General features: G+C 51.5%; 1 protein-coding gene across 7 annotated transcripts in view; it reads right to left on the bottom strand.

The window, feature by feature from the left end:
* The window catches only part of RNF123 (ring finger protein 123), a 47,500-nt gene that overhangs the window by 23,246 nt on the left and 1,471 nt on the right, over positions 1-22,783 (bottom strand). For 2 of the 7 annotated variants that reach the window (XM_054076283.1, XM_054076290.1), the window contains exons 1-26: positions 19,226-21,302; positions 18,927-19,119; positions 17,786-17,870; positions 15,796-15,875; positions 14,877-14,974; positions 13,266-13,320; positions 13,049-13,134; positions 12,217-12,303; positions 11,642-11,709; positions 10,654-10,779; positions 9,810-9,924; positions 8,869-8,973; positions 8,622-8,747; positions 7,329-7,421; positions 7,173-7,246; positions 6,609-6,726; positions 6,088-6,187; positions 5,557-5,618; positions 5,396-5,467; positions 4,619-4,739; positions 3,676-3,777; positions 2,642-2,748; positions 1,897-2,095; positions 1,305-1,450; positions 1,028-1,111; positions 288-395 (exon numbers count right to left, since the gene is read on the bottom strand). In XM_054076283.1, the coding sequence (XP_053932258.1) occupies positions 288-395; positions 1,028-1,111; positions 1,305-1,450; positions 1,897-2,095; positions 2,642-2,748; positions 3,676-3,777; positions 4,619-4,739; positions 5,396-5,467; positions 5,557-5,618; positions 6,088-6,187; positions 6,609-6,726; positions 7,173-7,246; positions 7,329-7,421; positions 8,622-8,747; positions 8,869-8,973; positions 9,810-9,924; positions 10,654-10,779; positions 11,642-11,709; positions 12,217-12,303; positions 13,049-13,134; positions 13,266-13,320; positions 14,877-14,974; positions 15,796-15,875; positions 17,786-17,870; positions 18,927-19,008 (2,499 nt within the window). In that variant the 5' untranslated portion in view covers positions 19,009-19,119; positions 19,226-21,302. The other 5 variants (XM_054076288.1, XM_054076286.1, XM_054076287.1 and 2 more) reach the window with 5 other exon arrangements.

Below are 22,783 nucleotides of genomic sequence, written 5' to 3'. Positions count from 1 at the left end.
TTGGCCTGCATTCTTCCACCTGCAGCACAGAGGTCTGATGTCCCAAATGAAAGCCTATAGCCCCACACATAGCTCAGAACAGACTGGGCTGTGCCCTAACAAACACTATGGGACCAGGCCTAGGAAGGAGCCTCTGATGCACAAGAAGGGAAAAATCAGGCCCACAGATCATCAGCATTGCTCCAACACCAGGGAAGATGACACTTGTGACACATGAACCGAGCAGCACAGGTAAAGGCTCACTTGCTTGGTCTCCTCTGAGCTGCTCGCATTACGTTCCTGCCCACCTTTGAATAAATGGTGACATTTATCCAGGCGAGGCGTCGGCTTAGGTGGTTGAGCTTCTCAGAGAAGACCTTTTGGCTCTTCAGCAGTTCATCGTGGATGTCCCTCCTCTGAAAAGAGTGCAGAGATGTCAGGGCAGATGTCACTGCCATTTATAGCATCGTTTTTCCAGAGACTGTGAAAGCAAATAACACCTTGGGGCTAGCTAGGGAGTACGGGCAGGCAGGAAAGATGTCAGCAGCCTTTCTGCAGAGTGGCCAGGAACCAGTGCTATAAAGAGTACCTGCTGGTCCCAGCTGCAGCCCACAAGGCCTGACACAGACGCTGGTCCAGTGTACGAAGCAGCTTTTGGGTCAACTACTGTCAGATACTTTTTTAATGCATCACCAGATACACTCAGTCTGCAGCAGCTGGATAGGACAGATGTGTCCCAAGCTCAGCACTGAAGCGCCCTCCTCACCAGGAGTTCATTTCCGAGGTGTCCGCAGCACATGGAGGTTTACAGGCTGCCACAGCCTGTCTGGGAGAAGCTAAAGTAGTTGTTTCAGTCCCTCCGTTCCTTGAGGCACTGATACAATGGGCTGGCACAGTACGAAATGTGCCTGCCAGCTCCAGGCATGGGTTATCACCCCATCTAAGACACTGGCTGCTCCAAGGCTGGAAATCACCCGCTGTGCTTCATGCTTTTGACAGATACTGAGGCTCTACCAGAGAAGGAAGCTGGGAGTCCAGAGACACTTACCCTCCTTGGGCAGCGGCTGATTTTTCCCTCTGTGTCTTTTAGTGCCATGGCATATTCATTCACATCATCTGACACACCAACCATCTGGAAAACAGCAGATTCCAACAATAAATGAGGGTATTTCTTTCCCTAAACATATAAGCATACAACCAGATCTCCCACGGGAGTTGGGAGGAGCAGGAAAGAACACACACAGTCACTAAATAAGCAGAAAACAGAGTCATCATAGGAGCATGGATACTGGGGGAATGGATTCCTGCACAGTGTGTGCACTTACCTTCCCAAGCTGCTGGTGGACACTGAGATTGTACATCATCACTATCCCATCCAGGATTTCCAGGAGGGAGTTCTCTGTAATGGCCTGGTCTGGCTCCTCTGGGGGTCTGCCCAGTAAGAGACCCTCATTTCCATGGCTGCCTTCAACTGCAATGCACCCCCAAGACAGCAGAGAAGTTCTCAGAAAGGTATTTTGGCATCTCAGCTTCTGCTCGCACCTCTCTGAAGCCAAAGCCCTGCTTGCCTCTGTGACACAGCACTCCTTCCCAGCCCACATGATCCACTAGATACACCAACACACCATTCCCATCTCACTGCCTGCACCAAGCTGACCTGCTAGGTCTGCTCAAACAGACCCAGGCCATGCAAATCCTGCTTCCTCAAGCTCTGTACATGACCCAGAGGCCTGCCTGTCACATCCAGAATGGCAAAGGGGTTAACTGTGGACTTATGGGTGTCAGTATGCCCTGGGAACGGAATAGAGCGATGCTGGACGTAAATTGACTGCATTCCTCATGGGGAGTACTGGGAGCTGGAAGGTGCCATTCTCCCACAGACCACCCGAAGCATGCTAGCACACAGCAAGTACTCACTGTCCTCCTCTGTCCGCTGCTCCACACTTAGTGTGCGCACTTTAATCTTCTCCAGGGCGCCAAGAGGCCGTCGCGGGTTCATCAGACTGACAGCCGCCGTGCTGAGGAAGCGGTTTGCACGGCCCAGAGTCGGGGAGCTGAGCCAGCCAGGTCTGGCTAGAGCTCCACCGATGGCCAGGGCAGCAGAGGGACGCTGCGACTGAAAAGAAAATAAAGGAGAAACAGCTCTAGCTGCTTGGCTGCCTGCTATTCCTCCCTTGTCCCTGCAAGGAGGTTGGTATAGATGCACAGTGGCCACTGGAAAGTGAGCAGACACCCTTCCTATTGTGGCTGGGCCAGCAGTGCCAGGTTAGCAAACATATATTCCTGCCTCTAAGGGCACATGCCAGGTACAAGAAGCGGATCTGCACAGCAAGAAGCTGCTCTGCCCGCAGCTGCCTTGCGCCTTTTCAAATGCAAGCATCAAGAGCTGCAGTGGCAGGGTGGGGGGGGCATATTCAGGTCAGTAGGCAGTGAGAGAGCAGAGCAAATTAAATTTTGCTGCTCGAACTTGGTGCATCCATGGCCTTGCTGATCTCCAGTGACCCTCAGGCAAGTGCAGCTGCTCTTCTGGCTGTCCATGGACTGGTTACAGTCCTGGCCTAGCCACTGCCCTTCCTCTAATGCAAAAGCTTTTCTGGCCAGAGGGTCAGCTCACTGCCCCAGCACCACAACCCCTGCAGGTGAATAACAGCACGTGGCTCACCTGTGCTGCTGACGTGGCCGATTCCTCATCTTCATCAAGATCGTCCATAGTCACTGCATGCAGCTCAGCAGGGTCGATCAGGACATTGGCTTTTGCAGCCAGGTCATCTGCAAAGAGCACACCAAAGCAGCTGTGAACAAAGGAGTCACCCGTCGCTTCCCAAGAGGCAGCCCTCGGCTCATCCCCTTTCCTGCTTCTCAGCAGTAGAGAAGTTGCCAGCAAAGGTGGGTGCTGCATCAGAACAAATCCACCTTCCCTGCCAGCTACTCTACATGGAATAGCTCTGCCCTTGAGCAGCAACGGGCGCTGCTCACCCAGACATGTTTCTGGTCATACCAGCAACAAATAATAACTGAGCAACCAGGAGACAGCCGCCAGGGCCAGACTGGGGGAGCACAGGAAGGAAACTCATGGCCTAAGTCCATCTACTAAGCACGCAGCTCTTCAACACTGTCCCCAGGTCGCTAGGACTGCAGGTTCCCTCCAAGACTCAGACCAGAAATCATCCCCAGCCCAGATGAAGGCTGCACTGATGGCTGTGCTCTACAGAGCCCAAACAATGTGTCCTCTAGTCCACAGCCCTGTCCTTCAAGCTGGCCAGAAAGACCTTGTTGAGAGACCAGAGGAGATTATATGGTTCTCAAGTTAAGTAACCTAATTCTAAACAGCCAGGGATCAGATCAAGACAGGGAAAATGGTCTGAATCTTGCAAACGCACTGGGGAAGGAGAAGAGAGATTTGAGCCAAAGGCAAATGCAAGAGCACCGCAGCAGAGAGTATTCCCAGACTGCCCCGTTCCCTCCACCAGCCACAGGCCCCACTCAGAGATACAGAGAGTAAACTGTTAACTTAAAGGACACTCCACTCAAGAGGGATGGTGTCTCCCTTCAATGTAACTTGCACCTCATTAAAATTCAAGTCTCCTCTCTTTAAATTTGATCACAATTCATGACCCACAGCTCCCTCCCTGGGATGTCTCTCAGGTGAACTCCAGCCAGGGCCTGGATGCAGGTATCGGAAATTAGAGCACTTACCTTTTAAAGTCTTCTTAAGATGAGACAGGAGACCTCCAAGTCGCTGAAGGTCAAAATAATCCACCTTCCCATTATAAAACAGTTGAGGAGGGATGTAGGCCTCTAAAGCAGAGAAGATTTGTTTATTCCACAAGTCCCATGCACAGGACATATAAGCCTCCTAAGAGAGACCCCAGGACCCAGCCTGGACCTTCACCGAGTGATGGGGGTTTTGTCATAAAAGCACAAGCTGTTAAAGTAGAGGCGATTTCTACAATGAAGCAGAAACAGGAGCAACCAATGGCCACGGACAAGTCTCCCAGCACTTCCAGTTGGTCACTGGGGGAAACTGGACCATAAGAAAACTTGGCAGTTCTCTACCTAGCTGCTCCGGTGCTGTCGCTTAGTCCCACATAAGGCAATTACTGAGTCTAGAGAAAGGCTCAGCCTAAAGTAAGACAGGGGAATGCTGAGTAGATCGTGGCAGGACAGGCAAGGCAGAGTTTGAAGGTGGGGAAAGCAACAGGCACCAGTTCGGTTCCCCCATAATCCCAGTCTAGGAACCACAAAACCAAACAAATATCCTCCCCTAAACTTTGGCTGTGGAATCACTGAGCTGCCCTCAAGTCACTGAAGGTCAAAATAATCCACCTTCCCATTATAAAACAGTTGAGGAGGGATGTAGGCCTCTAAAGCAGAGAAGATTTGTTTATTCCACAATTATTTTGACCTTCAGACTCGCAATTCTGTTCCAGAGCACAGTGGGAACCAGCAAACATCACAGGTAACTCCTTCATGAATCTCAAAGGAATGAACTGGAATAGGTTTGGACGTTGACTGGAACAGAACTGCACGCAGGAATTACTCAGGGTGACTGGGAACTACAGACACAGGGTGACAGAAGGCACCATCGCCCATGAGAAACGCAAACCCTCCAGCATCCTGGAGACCCTCCAGGCCTTACCTTCACTGCTCAGTGCAGCAGGGGTCTTTGCCTTGTGGCCATCCCAGAAGAAGCGCAAGGCGGCAATAAGCCGGTGCAGGAAGCACACCATGTACTCTGGTGGGCACAACACGGTCAAGTTCTAGAGCAAGAATGAGAGCTCAGTCATCAGGGCAGGTGTGAAAGCACACCTTAGTCCCAGCAGCCACGTGGGGCAATCATCTCTAGCTTCCAGTACTGGAAGAGAGCCCAGCCCTGATGGCAGAAGCAGGTTTTGCCTCTAGAAAGTCCCAGGCACTGAAGCAACAAGCTGGTCTGACAGAGGATGATGGATACCACCTGCTCCACCAAGAAAGACGGGTCTGATCATGAACACAGATGCGCGTGAAGAAAAGGTTTCCTGCAACAGCAGATGCCTGCTTCCCAAAGCTGCAGGCCAGCCTCCTGATCCAGGGCCAGAACAGTCCCCACCCAAGGAGTGAAGAGGATGCCAAAGCCAGCAGGCCAGTTTTGTGGCATAGCACTCCACAGCCATGCTCCCCAAGAGGTTTTAGGAGGATGTTCAGCTCCCACTCAAGTCTGCTCCCAAGGCCTGCTTTCCCAGAAATTGCTGCACAGGACTTGGATAAGCGGCTTGGTTTCTGGCCTCAGATCTTTTCACTCCTTCCCACTCCCTGCTGTATCTAGATGTCAGTTGACTGAATACTGGAAGCAGCTCAGCTGAAAAGGCATTGCTCCCAGCCCAAAGATGCAACAGAGCTCTCAGGTGAGGTTTGGGAGGCCGGCGCTCTGACTTACCCCTCTGTTGCTAGCATTCTCCTGAAGAAACTTGCGGAATTTGTTTAGGAAGATGTACCTGGAGGCTTCCCCCTGCCAGGAGGAAAAGCGGGTGGCGAGTCTATAGCTTGCAAGTCCTGTAACGTGGAGATGCTGTACCAAAAGATCCACTGAGCACTCACCCCTCCTCTGTCCTTGTTGTTCAGCAGCAACTTCAGAATCTCAACCTGGAGACCTTCCACCACTAAAAAGGGGACATGTCTGCCATCAGAAAGCAAGCACAGGAGAGCAGCCACCCCTATTAACCCCAGCTGCAGGACCCTGTCCCTAGAAGAAAAATTGCATCCTCAGCAGAGGCAGCCCAGGACAAGCCAGAGCAAGCAGAATGCTGATCCCATCACTACAAGATCTTTCTCCTCCACCACCCAGCAATAAATTCATCCACTGCTGATGAACAATGCCCCTAAAGGGGAATCTCAGTTTGCTCATGTCCCATCATGCGAGGCTGCAGGTCGAGGCAGCAGGGTCCCAGCACTCAAAGCCCTCCACCAAGTACCAGCATGGCTGCCTCCCGCCCCCGCAGCACAACCTGTCCTGGCCAAACACAGCCCAACTTCGGGTCACGAAGCAGATTTGGAAACAGCTCAAGGGCTGGTCCCCCTGGCTGCACAAAAGGTATGTGATCTTGGCAACTTCCCTCCTTCTTCACAGACCTTCAATGCGTTTCTTGAGCCGCTGGCAGCCTCTTTCATACGCCCGCCGCCTCAGTCTCTCCTCAGCACTCTCCTCCTTCACCTCCTTACCCTCCTTGCCCTGGGTGGGGGACAGACACTGCTCAGCAGGGGATCCCTGCCTAGGGAAAACGTCTTGCCAAAGGGGGAGCAGAAAGGCCCTAAAACAGTGACTGCAGCTGGTAGCACTTTCAAACAGGCCTTCTGCAGCCTTGCAATGAGTAAGGGTGGGAGATCTTTTGAGGACACACAAGTAAATCTGCAATTCCTTGGACACTGCAAGGTTCCTTTCCAAATCTGTAGCCATAGAAAATGTCCTCCTCCTCTGTCCTGACCAACATCTCACAACTGTCCCCTCTAAGGGATAATGGAGATGACAGAGGGGCAATGGAGAGGCTGCAGTTCTCGCACAGCTCTGCAGGGTCCACCAATGCTAATCCAACTTCCTCAGCTAGAAAATGATGGGGATAGCAGGCCATAACAGCGGGTGTGCTCTTACTCACCTCCTTGGTGAAGCGGTTTGGCCACCATGTGGTGGGAATGAGTTCCTGCAAACCAGCCTCCTCCACACGCAGCGGGCTCTTAATGTAGAAGAACACAACTGAACGGAGCACATCGAAGCTGCGGCCAAGTTAAAGCAAGTACAAAAGATACATCTGATAAAAGTACAGGGCGTGTTTCCGAGCTGTTGTGAAAGACCCCCTTTCCAAACAAACACTCAAAGCTCTGCAAGATCCAGAGCCCCCTTCTCCTGGGAGAAGCCCCATGCAGTTACCAGAGCAGCTGCCCAAATGCTAGCACAGCAGCTGGACTGCTCCAAAAGTGGTTTTGCTCTAGGGACATCAGAGGGGTCACTCGGGTAGAAATGAAGTCCTCTGTCTTAGTAGGATGCGAACCCTATGGCACCGTTCCCCCTCCTCAAAGCAGTGCTTCATAGAGGATGCTGTCAGGCAGACAGAGGAGATCTGATAGATAAGAATGACCTCTCAAAGATGGAAGCTTCCTTGCAGTCTCCTCAGCTGCATTATTGAGGGCAGGGAGAACTGAGGAGGAGACACAAAGGATACAGAACATTGCTGAGTAGGTATTTCCTGGATTTCTCATGCTTCAGGACTGCAATAGTGAGCCGGAGGTAGTGAATCTAGGGAAACACGAGAACAAAAGTGACTCCATCTACAGAAGAGGATGCAACTCTCTAACAGGTACAGTGTTAGAGAACTCACTTGTAATCCCAGGTCTGGGATAATGGGTGAAAATCTGTAAGCCCGCAGCAGGGACATCAACAGCTGCTTGAGACACTCGTGCACTTCGTACTCCTGAGAAATAAGAAACACATTGAACAGCAATGGCACAGAGCTGGGAACAGCTATGGTTGGAGCAGCTTGGAAGGAAATATTCACTTCTGAACTGAAAAAGCAAGTGCTCTGAGCCCACAGTGTTTGTCTGTCTGACTCCATGTGAAAGAATTAGAGCAGAAGTTGGTGTCATCACTTTGCTACAGGGAAACAAGCTTCTGCACTAGCAAAAACAACCCAAAAGTCATCTACAGAAAGCCAAAGTCCCAGGTCCTGTTATCTGAGTTGAGTCACCCATCCCCATAACTCCTAAATCTGTCCAGCACACACTTTTTGCAGAACCAGCCCAGACAGGAAAGCAGTTACTCTGCTGTACACGTGGTGATGGAGGAGCTGTCTATTTGAGTCCAACTCACAACCAGGACTCAGCAGGATGAGAGCCAACTCTTCCACAAACATCAGCCCTACAGGGTGTTCAGCTTAACTTCCAAGATGATGGGCCTGAGGGGAGCATGACGGTTTTCGATCAAACTTTTCATGACAGCAGGTTGGGCCAATGCCCATACCCGTTAACCGTTACCACAATGGACAGACACGTGTCTCCAAGCCGACCTCTGCAGGGATTGGCTCTGCAGAACCACTCCAGTACCCAGTGGCTAGCAAAGGCTGCCTCAGACGAGTGTCCCAGGAAGAAGTGCTTGCTCATCCAGCTTGGACAGGAAGAGGCACGGAAAGCTGGAGGAGGTTTTTCCCCAGCAGTGATGGAGGTGGTGAGTGCACTGCCCATTCCCATCCCAGTCCTGCACACTCCAAACCATCTCTTGGAGCACATGGCGGCTCTTAAGACAGTCACATAAGCATTAACAACATCCAAGAGACCAACTCATTTCTTACTGATGGATTTGATGTTCATTGAAGCAGGAAGTTATCCAACACCACCAGTCTCTTAAGCAGCAGGAGAAGCCTAGAAATGCCTTGTTAGCTCATGGCCAGTGTCATCATCACCTATTACTCTGCACTCAACCCTCATTCTCCAGGTGTGAAGCAGCAGACCGATGAGCTAGGCTAGAGGGTGGTCTACCACAAAAAAGAGGGATCTTATCACCAGGAAGGGAAGGAAGCTGATCGCTACCAATATTTTCTAGGTAAGACCCCTGTCCTCAGCACCTCCCAGGGGCCCCCTGTGGCACCTGGGCAGGAACCAGCACCCCAGCAACTCACCTCCATGAGAAGCCACATGAGATCCAGAAGCTGCTGAATAAGTGGATGAGACTCCACTGCCCCTCCTTGCTCGAGGATGCTCAACAGGAAGGTCATGAGCACATCTTCCACCAGGTACACCTTGCACTGCAGGCAGAGAGCCACAGGTCAACAGTCCTCCATGGCACAGGAAAGCTGAGGTTTCTTTCCCCTGGACAGCACAATAACAGGCAGCTACAGAAGCCTGCAACAGGCAGGCAAAACTCACCATGAGAGGAGAGAAATAGTTGAAGATGTGGGCCAATGTAATCAACACCGTGGGTTCTCCCTGAAGCTGCCACATGGACATGTCCCTCTCCACCAGCTTCCCCTCCTGCACAGACAAACCAGAAAAACACACATCTTGGATCCAGTACACCAATGACTGAATGAACTGGAGGCCTGAAGCCAGCAGTATTTGCTGTTCCATGCCCGATTGCACTATAAACCTTCAGCATGGGAATTCAGGATGGCAAAGCAGCTAGGCCCTCACCTCTAGAGAGCTGCAGTGCAGTCAGGATGTCAGCTATGATCAGCTACACGCATGCACCTTGACAATCTGTTTTCCCAAAAGGATTCAAGTGTCCATGACAACTTGTAAATGGGAATCTCTACAGGAGGTCAGCTGGCAAAGCAGGCCTCAGTTCAAGCCCAGACCAGAGCAGAGGGCATTCCCTGTGCTCTAGGCATCAACAGATCATCTCCCACCCTAGGAGAAAAAGATGGGTTTCTAGCCAACAGTGACAGAGCCCAAACAGCTGCCAAGGCAGCCCTACCAGAATTTCACCCCATCGCTGCAGCAGGACCTCAGTAAAATGTTTAGGATACGAACAAGCTTCTTTCAAGGCTGCAAAGCCAGATCCCGCAGCTCTGACCCCAACTAACATCACCTCTTGTGTACTGGGAATGAAATTTCAGAGGACTGAGAACAACAAAGCCCAGTATGGTTTCATTTAAGTACTGGAACTATCAGGAATCTCATTTTGCAAACCAAAGAACTCCACAAATCCCGTTTTGCAAGCCAAAGAGCTCCAGGGACACACAAGCCCCATGCAAAAGCAGGTAAACATTTAGGCTCCCAGGTACATGGAACTGTCTGAGCTGTCAGCATGTGCTGAGAAGGGAATGCTGACAGCTTCCCCACAGATTCGCCTGATGACAACAGCTTACCGTCACATCTATTCCAATATGGATCACATTCTTCAGGTAGCCCAACAGCTTGCGAGTCTTCACTAGGTCTGCAACAGGAGGATCTTGCAAGGGGCGGTAACCTTCCACTGGATAAGTAGGCAAGTGTTAAGGTAAAAAGCAATCTGATCCTTTCAGGACTTCTTTTGTTTGTGCAAGGAGACCATTTCCCTATTTTACTCTACACTTTTGTGTGCCTCAGTCATGGTTCAAACCACAAGGCCTTCTAAACAGATGATAATCCACAAGCTCGCATTCCCACTTCCTCAATACTGCCAGCAGTGAGTATTTCACACCGCACTTCTGTTCTCACCAGGAAGACCAACCTGAGCCTCCGCTACAGCTATCAATGGGCACACCCAGGACTGCTCTGACAGGAGCTGAGGTCCCAGCATTCCCACAGGAAGGCAGCAGAAAATGCTAATACTATCTCAGAGGTCCCACATGGCTGGGAGGTAAAAGAGAGCAGCGGCCAAGAGGCTCAGCAGCACCACAGCACTGGGGTTTTGAGACCCGGAGAGCAAGATCTTTGCAGGGTCTGAGTGCTTGGGAACAGGCAGCCCCCAGCTGCAGCATGAGCTGCTGCTGCAGAGCCGAGAGCAAAGCTCATTTCACAAACTGTTGGGGACCAGTACTGCTGTTTGTGTGCCATGCCCTGCTGCCCCAGCTAAGGGGGCATCTGGTACTTCCCTCCTTGACCCCACTCTATGCACAACTGCCAACAAAAGAAAGCAAATTGCAGTCAGGTCTGTCTGTTCTACAGCCTCCAAAGATGGTCTCAGGACAGGCTCCCCTCCCTTCAGACCGCCTCACACCTAAAGGATATCGGAGTGGACGGCTTCCGAAGTTAAAAGCAACGGACTCTTTGAACGAGAGGCTGATGGCAGGGAAGTAAGCCATTCCAGCACCCCTTGTGATGTTATCGAAAGCAGTTCCCAGAGAGATGCCATTCCTGAAAGAACGAAAACCCACAAGGTTTCAGTCACACGAGGAAGGTTTTGAGATCAACTGGGCAGTTGATCTCCCCTCCCAGTAGCTGGCCAACACAGACACGTCAGTCAGTCACACCTCCTGTCCCTCTTAACCTGGCTCACACGCATCCCAGCTCTGCTGAGTTACAGCCCTGGGAAGCAGAGCAGCACTCCCACTTTCATACGATGGTACAGGAAGGCGTTGGAGCCTGCACAGCATGCAGAGCCCACTCAGCTTCGAGGGCAACCCACGTTTTAATGGCAGGTCACAGTTTTGGCCTCATCCATTTGACGCTGGTGGAAATAGGATAATACTCTCAATTTACTCTTTTCTAAAAGACAACATGGAGCATCTAACAGGTTTTCATTCCAGCTGCCTTGTTGCAGGCTGTGGTTTAGGGCCAGGGAACAAGCCTAACTCAGGCTGACCTCTGCTCATTGTGCAGGGGAGTTGGAGGCAGGAGGTTTATCAGCCCTTCCACAGCTCCCTGTGAGTCTGGGACAGGCAACGGCTACACTGACCACAGAAGCAATTGGTATGGCTCAGCCTGCTGCACTATCAAGTACCATGAGAGATCTCATTCCCTCCAAAATCCTAGGAAGCTTTACAAAGACTTTGTAGCTTGAGTCTCTTTCTGCCAAGTGCTCTCACCTGAACTTAGGAGACTCAATAGCTCTTTTATATAGTTCCTGAACAAAACACAGAACAGCAAAGGCTAAAACTACCGAGGAACTTAGAGGAGAGAGGGCAGAAATAGGGCTCAGCAATCTGCTGAGCAGTGTGGAAACCTCCATGTTACACGCAGACACCAACCAAGCAGGAAAGTGGGCAAAGATGCTTACAAGCAGAAAGCAATGGTGCCCTCATCAAGGTCTATCAGACAGCTGACGATGTCTCCTGCTGCCCAAGACTGCAGTGAAGGGAGAGAAAAGGTTAAACATACATCCATGGTGTTCCCATATCAGAAAAAAGACTGCCGTCCAACCAATCCCTTGTGATTCTCAGTTGCAGAAGAGAGTTTCTTCTCACAGCAGGTCACACAGCACTCTCGGACACTTCTGGAAGCTGCACATAAGCCAGTGGTTGGGATCTTTTGTCCCTCCAGCACCAGGGACATACATAGGATCAAAGCTCTATTCATCCCAACACTGCATCATTCTCTGACATGTAACAAAGAACCAGAGCCTTCCAGACACTTTGTTGGGTATCAGTCTGCTGGGGCTACTCAATAGAGCACCACATGGCATGTCCACCACCCCTACAGTGCAAACAACTGCTGGCACACGGCCTCCCCAGGAGCAGACTGAAGCAAGGAGGCCAGCCTGAGGGCATTTCACAGGCCCCAGCAGAATTCAACAAGCAGGAGTCCCCTGCTTTCTTCTCTTTATCTCCTGTTCCCGAGAGGACAGCTACTCACTTTGCCATAGTTGGTAGTAGTCACATTCCACTTGCGCACCCTGTTTCCATCGTACGCATATGAATCTGGTGTATCTCCAACTCCTTCCTGCACCAAAGCATAAAAGAGGAGACTCGGAGCATGCCAAGCAGGATCCCTCTCATTGCAAGTGGCTTTAACAGGTAGACCAGCAGACAGGGAGAGCAGCTGAAAACACACATGCTCTGCCTGGGAAAAGCTCTCCCTCTAGGGGTGAATCCAATGATCTGTGATCTTTACATCAGAGAAATACACCATTCCCTACTCCTTTTTGGCTCAGAAGAATAATGCTGGCACACTACACTCCCAAATCATGTCAAAGCAGCCCTTCAGGATGCCTGTCACCTCCCCTCTCGAGTATTGCAGAGTGGCAAGTTAGAGAAACAGCAGCTGCTGCACCTTCCTAGCACCAAACACCCCACCTAGAGCCTGTCAAGAGCTGGCCTGGGCTTGCCCCTCCTGGGCATAAAAGGCCCATAGCACCACGGCTGAGGGCAATCCCGAGGCGTGCTGCCAGCACTGCTACCCACACGCTCTCTGGAGAAGACACCAACTGAAATCCAACACACAGTGGTGGCTACGCGCAACTCATCCAGCGTGCAAGGCTTTGAAACCATGCTCTGTTCTGTGAGCACAGACCAGAAGCAGCCTAATAAAGAGTTTCAGAACAGCAGAGTTGGCGCTTTGTCTGTGTGTGCTGGGCAGGAAACGCCAGCAGGGCAGAAGCACAGCACCAAAGTGACACTGCACACTGACCTAAAAAGCAGTGGGGGAACGCAGAGCAGCCCTGTGCCCCGTGCAGTGGTTACACTACCTCCTGATTAAATCTGCAGTTGAGAGTACACCAGCCAATCTGCATGAGTCCCTGGGAGGAGATGAGCACCTCATAAATCCACTTCCCTGAAAAAAAGAGAGATGCCACACAGTAAACCCCTGCTCACCGTCAGAGAAGCCAAACCTGACACTTGCTCCCACAGAAACAGACCCTTCCTGGGGACCCTTCTCAAAACACCGCTGGTTTATCTCCTTACCTTTATACACGCATGTCGTGGCCCTGATGGACCCAAAGTTGCTGTGGCCAATCACCTGCACCAACAACAAAAGGTATTTTAAAGCCAGGCAAAAAGTCCGTTTCACTCAGTTCTACCCGTTCTCTCCTTCATAGCCCTTAAAACCAGATGGCAATGCCATCCACAACCACATTGTAGGGAAGAGACAGGACATCTTCCCTGCTGTTCCAGCAGCTGAACTCAGAGACCCAGGCCCTAAGGAACCCCCCAGGTCCTTCCCCCAGCTCATCTGTGGGTGACAGAGTCCAGCAAAGTGTGCAGCACAGCAGCAGAACCACAGCAACGTGGCGACAGACAGCTCCCCAGTGAATTGTGACAGGTATGCAGAAGTGACTGTTATACAGGAAAGACCCCCGAATCTTGGATGAATTGGAACAAACTCCAGATTGGGGGTGTCCAGACTAAAGCCCAGGGCCAGCAGGTAACGCTCACTCCTGACTCCCAGTCTCAGGATGGACCATGAAGAAGAGGTGAAGGCAGCAACAAGGAATTCCCAGGCAAGACAGTGGAATCCAACCTAAGGGTAAGTTCCAGGGACAGCCAAGGTAAGCTACAGCAGGTCTAGGGGAAAGGGGAGACCAGGGCAGCCCCCTCTGCTGCAGGTGGAAAAGGAGACCAGGATTAAGGACGGAATGAGCCCAGGACATGTGTGCTCAGTGAAGGGGTGAACAGAGAACAAATTACTGCAGTAGGAAAGGATTACGAGGACAGGCTGAGAGAGTTGGGCCTGTTCAGCCTGGAGAAGTGAAGGCTCAGAAGAGATCTTATAGCGACCTTCCAGTACCTGAGGGGGCCTACAGGAAAGCTGGAGAGGCTTGTGGTGATAGGACGAGGGGGAATGGGTATAAACTGGAAAGGGGCAGATTTAGACTGGACTTCAGGAAGAATTTCTTCACCATGAGAGTGGTGAGACACTGGAACAGGTTGCCAAGGGAAGCTGTGGATGCTCCATTCCTGGAGGTGTTCAGCGCCAGGTTGGATGGGCCTTGGGCAGCCTGCTTTAGTGGGATGCCCCTGCCCATGGCAGGGGGTTGGAACTAGATGATCTTTAAGGTCCCTTCCAACCCTAACTATTCCACGATTCTACGATTCCATGATTAAATTCCAAGTGATTCTTTCAGCTAATCTTCTGCATGAGGAACAGCAGCTAAGGAGCAAGCATGGTGCTAATGGAAACAAAGGAGAAATGAAAGCCTCAGCTCCAGCCTCTCACCACCACTGGAGGATACCAGAAGGAAGGCAGGAAGAGGCACTCTGCTGGAGGGAGAGACAGGAAAGCTGGCTGCAGGCCCTTCCCCTGTCTAGCCAAGCTCATAAGCGAGCCTCTGGGCCAGGGGAATCCTTTCACTTCCTCACAGCTCCACTTGGAGCTTGCTGAGGCTTAGGGGTGCTGCTGGGCCTGTTCCCAGGAGTGCTCAGTTACTCCAGGATCCTGCAGCTTTCTGGGCAGATTCTATTCACCACACGCTACAAATCCAGTGACGAGGATTTGTTATGAAGAAGAAACCAGGAAGCCCAAAGTGGTTTTAGTCCCACAAGACCATTTTCTGCTACACCCAGCATCACACTCACCCCAAGTAAGTCATCATCGACCAGCAGGAGCCCCTCAAACCCGCTCGTGTGGTCCAGCACCACAGTGGACGGGCCAAGCCGGCCCTCGGCTCCCTGGTCTGAAACAAGAGGTGCAGAAAACCTGCTAGGGAAAGCTGTGCAGAATTTAACAGAACACCTGCCGAGCACCTCCAGTGAGGCTGTTAACACCACCTGGATTCTGCTGCAGAGGAGGACTAAAATAGCATTACCCATGTTAGACCATCAGGACCTCAGGAAAGGAATCATCACTGAGATTTAAAAGTAAGTTTTCATAGCAACACACAAGGTCTCAGCTACCCAGCATTCAGGTCAATGTTCTTTTCCACATTGCCTGAAATTGTTACTTTTGCAAAATTCAAAGATCCAACTAAACTCCGAGCCCAATGTTTGGCCAACACACCATGCTTTGATTGCAGCCAGTAAGAAAAACTCTGCTTTTTAGGAGAGGAGTCAGCTTGTATCCTGCCACATCCTGACTCACTCAGGGAAACAAATGCTAGCAAGAATGCAGGCAACAGCCTGTGGCCCATGGCGAATGCCTACAGCGGAGATCAGTACATAAAAACAATGAACACGCCTATGCATGTCCCACTGAGGAGAGCGCTCCACACTGCTGGGCACAGCAACGGCTCTGTAGATCGTCATCACTGAAATAGCTCCAATATTTGCTCCAGAATTGCTTTTCCAGGCGTTTTCACCAGGAAATAAGACTCCTCCATCCAAAAAACAGACCTAGTCCAGAACTTCTCACAGGAAGGATTTAAAGGTAGTATAAATTACAGCACAGGAGGGCAGAACAACGTGCACCCAGAAAACTGCTTTTCATGACACAGCTTGTCCTCCCTGGCACACAGCACAGGCAGACGCACAAGTCAGACAGGTGACCCACGTCTCCTACCTCGACTGTCGTCAGAGTCATCCTCCTCTGCTAGCAACCGGTCAAGGTGCTCCTGCAGATTCTGGAACGTCAGGTGCTTTCTAGGAATAAATATGCACAGGAGCTCTTCAGAAAACTCTGCCTCCAGGTTTTGAAGAGTTCCAGCCCAGACACATGTTCTGCACAGCCCTGTGCTGTGAGACACGGACCGGGGAGTTCTGTCGGTCTATGTTTCTTGTCGTGGACCTGAGGAATCTGCTGCCCAGCACGCTGGGGTAATGAATGAGCCAAGGACCAAGAACAGCATGAACAAGCAATGTAGTTAAAGGATCTCAAAGTCCACACCAACCTCAGTCCTACACAGTAACATCAGCCCAGGGCTCAACACTTGATGCCCAGTGCTGAGGCTGCTCCCCTTTCAGTGCATCGCTTTGTGTTTCCCAACACTGAGCATCACAGACCATTTCGCTACCCAGTCACTGTCATGGCCACCTCACCTTGATGTTGCTCTAAATAGCTTTGTCACAGCAGCAAACTTCCCCACCTCACACTCCCTTCCTTCCCAAGTCTCCCCAGGAGTCAAAGAACCACACGGGTCGTGCTGCAGGTCTTCAAGAGACCCCAGCAGGACCTCCTTTTACTGTGAGAGTTGCTATTTGTTCCTGTTCCTGCTTCCCATTTCCAAAGTCATCTGTGGAACAACTTCCTGCTTCTGCAAGGCCAGGGGAAGAGAGAGACCTTTGGAAAACCTGATGGGTTGGAAGATGCACAGAAGTGGAATCAATTAATCGGTTCTGATTGGCATGAGAGGGGATGGCTTCAGCAAAGCAGCTTGCTCAGCAGCTAGCACAGAGGAGAGATTCTGGAAGGAGCTGGAAAAGCATGAGGCAGCCAGAGACCTGTCTGCAGCGAGCTCCTTTACAAGGAATTCTTGTCTCTGACGACAAGATGTCATACCATAAAAGCTGCTCTCATATGCATGTGTTATTTTCAAGGCCTATTTGACCGCGACTGGGCTTTCTACCAAATAGCCCAGTCCAGGGAAAAGGGTGGAGGGCAGGAAAGAAAAGACAGACACAGACCAGCCAAGTGTACTATCAGTTCTGTGCTTCCAAGTTATTAATCACCAAGCAAAGAAATTAGAAATACTGAAAACCACAATGCTCAGGCAGATGGAATATTCCAAGGCAGGCAAGCTTATGGCAAAGTAACACAACCCACTCTGCCTCCCCCCCACCACAATCCCAGCTCACCAAGAGCGGAGAGGGACGAGAGCTACTTTTAGCAGCTCTGAGTTCACATTTGAGCTGGCAGCACTAAGTATAGCCTGTGGAATGTGACCCCACCGCCAGCTGGCAGGAGCTGCCCGCCTGCCTCGCTTGGCCACACCGTACCCACCCCGAACAGCTCTGACTTTCCACCGACGAAAGAGCTAAGTGCAAGAGAAATGTTTTCTATCTCAAAGGTACATGTTTCTGGGCTACAAGGTAAAGGAGAAGGGAAAACAAATAGAAAAGAGACACTGCACAGGAATTTGGTAGTTTTTTTTCCCCTTTAGTGACTCTTAATAATATAAGTACCAACAGTTTCACCCCCTGCAACGCGTATAGTAACTCCTGTATCAATAACCGCCTTGCCTTTAGCTCACAGGGCACTGGTGACCTATTTTTCATCACTTTACCGACAACCTGGGCATTCTGCACTTCCTTACACATCAGAAGGGAATGCAAACAACACAGTGAATGCTCCCTTGCCTATTTATTTCAGAAATACTGCCTAGTGTTTTTGTATGTGGAGGTTTTCATGCAAAACATTCTGAAGAATCCTTCCTGCCAAGCCCTGCCATTTGAAAAAGCCACGGAAGGATGAGAGCTGGGAGGCATTTCTGTAACGTGGTGCTGCTGGGCTTTTAACAAATATCATGGCGTGGCGCCTTCCTTTCTTTTCAGTGCAGTGTCTGGGACTGATACAGCATTGCTGGCGCTCTAGTGAATGAAAAGTCGTCTGATACCTGTAAGCAGCTGCAGACTGGTTCCCATCCGCATTGGTAAAGATGCGATGCAGATAATCATTCAGCAGCCTGCTGTTCACGATCCCTTGTGAAAAACAGAAGGGAAATAAGCCTAGGGAGTCATTAATTAAACTCGAACATAAATTTCACGTACAAGCAGGAAACTGGTAACTATGGGAAAATGATGTTCAGGTTTGCAAATCAACACGGTGGCAAACGCAGCTTCAAGTCATCAGTCATCGTCTCGCCACCTTCACTGCAGCCCTCGTGCCCAACGTGATGGGGCACAGAATGGAGGCTCTTTCTGATTTGAGCTGCTCTGCAACAGCAAATGGGAGGCCACACACCGGCCCCACAGGTGGAACTACATCCTCAGGAATGCTGCTGTACTACTTCCTGGTCAAGTAACTTCAGGAGCTGGGAGCCGGAACACAATTTCATTTCCAAAAAAGAAAAATACAAACCTTATCGCTGTTGCTGTTCCTGACGATTTTTTCATACCTGGGACATTTTAAGTATCTACACCTCTAAACTGCACTAGGAGATGCCGAGAGAAAAAAAAAAAAAAAAGCCTGCAAACACTGCTCATCTTGTCTGACCCACAACCCCCTCTAACAACATATGCCTCGCTTTAGGTTTCATTGTGCAACACAATCCCTAGTGCCACACCAGTGCCACCTCCTTTATTTCTAGGTGCAACAGTGCCCTCAAATGCCAGATCTGTGGTCTCATAAGCAGTGAGTTATTGGTGAGTCCAAGAGAAAAGAGACTGCCTAGCAGGGACCAACAGTTGGATCTCGGATGGATTCATCTGAGAATTTAACAATCTGTTCATCCTGAAAGGGGGACTCCCTGCATCAGAAAGGACAAAGGCAGGCAAAGCGGCATTCTCCAGCCTTGCGAGGCAGGGCTGCGTGCTGAGGAAATGGCACGGTGACGTGAGCTTCTGGAGCCCTTAGTGCTACAGGAACGTCCCTGCCAAAATCTCACCTCAGCTCAGGGGTTCGCTCAGTTTCAGCACCACTACACCTCACGTCAGCGAGGTAAGCGCAGCTGGAAGGCAGCTGATCTCCAGGGAGGCAAGGGGTGCTCACCCCGCCCACAGCGGTGCTGCTTTGACACAGTACAGACAGGCCCATACCTGTGACCTTGGACTTCTCCAGCTCGGTGCTCAGTCTGTAGTTCTTCCTCGAGAAAGCAGTCCCAGCACCTCTTGACGTCATTCTTCACAGGCCTCGCTTCCAGAGCGGACATACAATGGACAGACACCTAGAACAAAACCTCTGGGGAGGATGCTGCCTTCAGACTTCTATTTTTCTTGGAGGTTGATGTACCTGGATTGAACAGCAGGGATAAGCCAAAAAATAGCCAGAGCCCTTGTGCTGACGACATCAGACGAGCCCAAACCCAGCTAACCACCAACCCTGCTCATAGTCCCACCTGTGCCACAGCCCAAAGTCTTCCTGAAGCGTGTAAGGCATTAAAGCCCATCTCCAGCCAACCACGCAGATCCCGCTCCGGCCAAAGGCACAGGTACAACCAAGCCAGAAACACAGGCAATCTTTGCCCCGAGTTTGAGGCAGCAGCACTGTGCCAGCACAGGGCTAGAGCTACCACCACTGCCAAGCAGCACTAAAATGGGCAGCGGCCTCGCACTTCCACCCACCGCCTGACAAGATACCTTGGCCTTCCTCTCCCACACCGTAGTCTTTAAGACAGAAATATACATCCAGTTAAAATTCTTTTTAACTGGTTATTAAATTATTCTCCTATGCAAAGCAGAGAGAGAGAGAGAGAGAGAGAGAGAAAGAGAGAGAGAGAGAAAGAGAGAGAGAGAGAAAGAGAGAGAGGAATGCAGATGAACTGGACTACAAAAGAACAGCACTGACTACAAGGGCAAAACCCCAGAGACCAGCTGCCAGTTTTACTGGGACAAAAGCAGACACACATAGAAATACACAGAGCATTTACAGGTGAAAACTTGCCACATGACTAAAGATTCATGACCTTTCCAAGTGTCACTAGATGTGAAGAATGCTATCCAAGCTGATCTGACACATGCCAGGACAAAAAGAATAAACTCAAATTGCTAGTTCCATCCAGCTTCAAAATGTTAGGTTACCCCCTTTTCCTGTTTCCAATCACCCCAACAGCCGGCCATCGCTGGAAGTTATCCCGCTCACTAGGCAGCCATCTGACAAACTGCTTTGTGACACACACAGCAACAGGAGGTGGCAACAGGAGCAAAGGCTGCAGGAATTAAACGCTTGCCAGCAACCTCATGCAGAGCAGAAACTCAAGTGAAGCCAAGAAAAGTCAGTGAACTTGCCAAGCAACACAAGTGCCACCACAACACCACTGGCAAAGATCACTGGAGCTTCAGCTGGGCTCAGGAAAAGATCTCCTAGAGCCCCTTTCCTCAGGGCCACCCCAGCATCCAGCAGCGGAGCAGCACCGCCAAGTGAACCCACAGGAACAAAGCAAAAGCTAGCCTGGATCAATGGTCCTGGATGATCCGTATCAGAGCCTCAAAACAAGGAATAAAACAATTAAACTATCAAACCAGAGCAGACAGCACAGTGTGTACTACCTTAAAGTACTCTAAACGTGACAGACAGAATTTCACCTCTGTCAGGACAAGTTGAAAACACCCACGGCTGGTGGGGAGTGCCCCTAGCTCTTCCCCAAGACAGCCAGCCGGCACCTGTGCTGCTGGAACAGTTGGAATGCCCAGCCAGAGTAAAGCTCGGCCACACCAGCACTAAACGAGATGCACTGCTGCAGTGCCAGGGTGTTTTGGCAGGAGCAGACACTGCTTTCAACAGGTCAGAGAAAGGGCAGTGCACGGGACACACATCTGCCCTTTTGCTGCTGCCACGTGTGATTCACAAACCTGGCCCCAGCAGCTCTGGCGAACGCACCCAGCTCCGAGTCTGGCCATTCATTAGAATTCTCTTCTTTCGGCAAAGACAAGCACCTTCCAGCAGATGGGCAGACTAAACAACACGGGGGAAACTAGAGCTTAAACTGAGCTGACCAGGGGCAGGCAAGGAGACAGAGACGCTGGGCCAGCGAACATGGCTTTGTTCAGTGCCTGAGCCCTCCTGCTCTCACCAGGACAGCAGGGATGAGGCCAGCAAGGACACAGCTGGGAGGCAGAGGCCCCCGCACCACTAGAACTGCTCTGCCTTGATGGCAAGCTTGGGTCTCTGTGGAACCCCTAGCTAGGCAGCACCCCCAAACCAGAAACACCAAGCAGCGCTGCCCAAATCCAGGCAGCCCCCCATCCTCAGGCACCCCCTGCAGCCGGCAGAATCCACAAAGCTGGCGGCAAGACCCACACGGCGCGACACCCCCGAAGCAGGACAGCTCTCCCTGCAGCCACAGCCCCCAGACCGGGCAGCCTCTACGCCCACAAGCACCTCCGCCCGGGGTGCCTCTCCATCTGCCCGAGCGCCCAGCCAAGACCCCTTGCAAGGCCCCGGCACCGCAGCCGGGACCACAAAGCCTGGTACCCCCAAGGCCCCGCACCCCAACCGGCCCCCCAACCCCAGGCCCTTCCGTCAGTCCGGGCCGGGCCCCCCACGCCCAGCGCCCCCGCGGAGCCGCGGGCCGGGACCGCCGCACTCACTGCCGGCCGGGCCGCGCCGCCGCACTACGGCGACCCGCGAGGGCCATACCGGGCGGGGCGCGACGCGTGTTGCCGGGAGACAAGCGGCGGCGGCGGCGGGCGGGCAGCGGGACCTGCGCGGCGCCCGGACACAACCCCGTGCCGGGACAGACCCCGTGCGCCGGGGCAGCAGCTCGGGACGGGCTCTAAACCGCAGCGCTCGGTTCCCCTCTGCCGGCACCCGGATAACGGAGCCGCGCCGGGACCTGGCGTCGGACGGCCGTGGGAAATCTCGGGGTGCCCGGTGAGAAGGAGAACCTAAGCACGGGAGTCGGGCCGGGAAGGCGGCTGGTAGCAGAGGGTGGCTGGGGGCACTCTGAATACGGGAGCCGGAGCCTAAACTCCGTCCAGCCAGCACACTCCCTACTCAGCCATCAGTAACTGCAGGTGGGAATAAACAGCTGTGATAGCTAAGAAGTTTAATTGTTACCGAGCCTGATGAGGGAGGAAACGATGTTACAGGCACAGAGCATAAATAACTTCACTGCGCAGCATGCATAACTCCAAGGAACTGCCAAGACAAACAATATTTTTTGCACATCAACAAGAGCATTAAATACTGGCTTTCCACGCACAGGAGTCCTGAATATCTATGGAGGGGAAAAGTACAAAGAATTATCGGGGGGGATGGGGTGCAAGCCAAAACCCAGCTGAGCAACACCAGCGTGGTGATGAATTATTGGGATCAATAAGAGAATAAATATGGAAAAGAAGACGTCGTTAGAAATTGCTGGAGGTCTTAAAAGCAGAACATGATGGTGAAATCCTAATAGCTTTAAGAAGGTATTAAAAAAGAATGGAACAAGACCGAGCCCTCTAAACTCCTCCTTGAGGCCTGTTCTTACAGCCTTTAATCCTGTGGGCAAGGAAGGAAAGATGCAGGGATGAAGAGCTTTTTCGTTGCCTTGTATTGAGTGACATTCCAATGACTGGAAAACAAAAAGCTCTTTGCTTCAAGAGGTGAAAGCAGGCGGACAGAGCAGACAGCAGCCTGGGCAGGAGTTACACAGACGTGATACTTTCCGTGTTCTCAGGACAGGCTAACGCTTTACTGCAGATCCTTTGCTGTTAACGTTATGCTGTTTGTCCACAGTCAAACACCGTCCTGTGACGCACAACCGACCCTGGGAAAACACCGTATTGTCCGGGATCACAGACATACCCTAACCTGGTGTCTGGTCCTTGGAGCTGTTAATGGGTAAAGGAGGACACGTCCTAAACAGCTTTCTGGCACAGGCGCTGTGTGACCATCTGTAAACAGGGAAGAGAACAGGTCCAGTCACCTAGCCTTCAGCTAAACTGCCATCGTTTGGCAAGGCACTTCTGGA

Source organism: Cuculus canorus, chromosome 11 (assembly GCF_017976375.1).
Source record: "Cuculus canorus isolate bCucCan1 chromosome 11, bCucCan1.pri, whole genome shotgun sequence".
Taxonomy (NCBI): Eukaryota; Metazoa; Chordata; class Aves; order Cuculiformes; family Cuculidae; genus Cuculus; species Cuculus canorus.
Note: the sequence above shows the minus strand (reverse complement) of the source record. Positions and strands in the feature narration are given on the sequence as shown.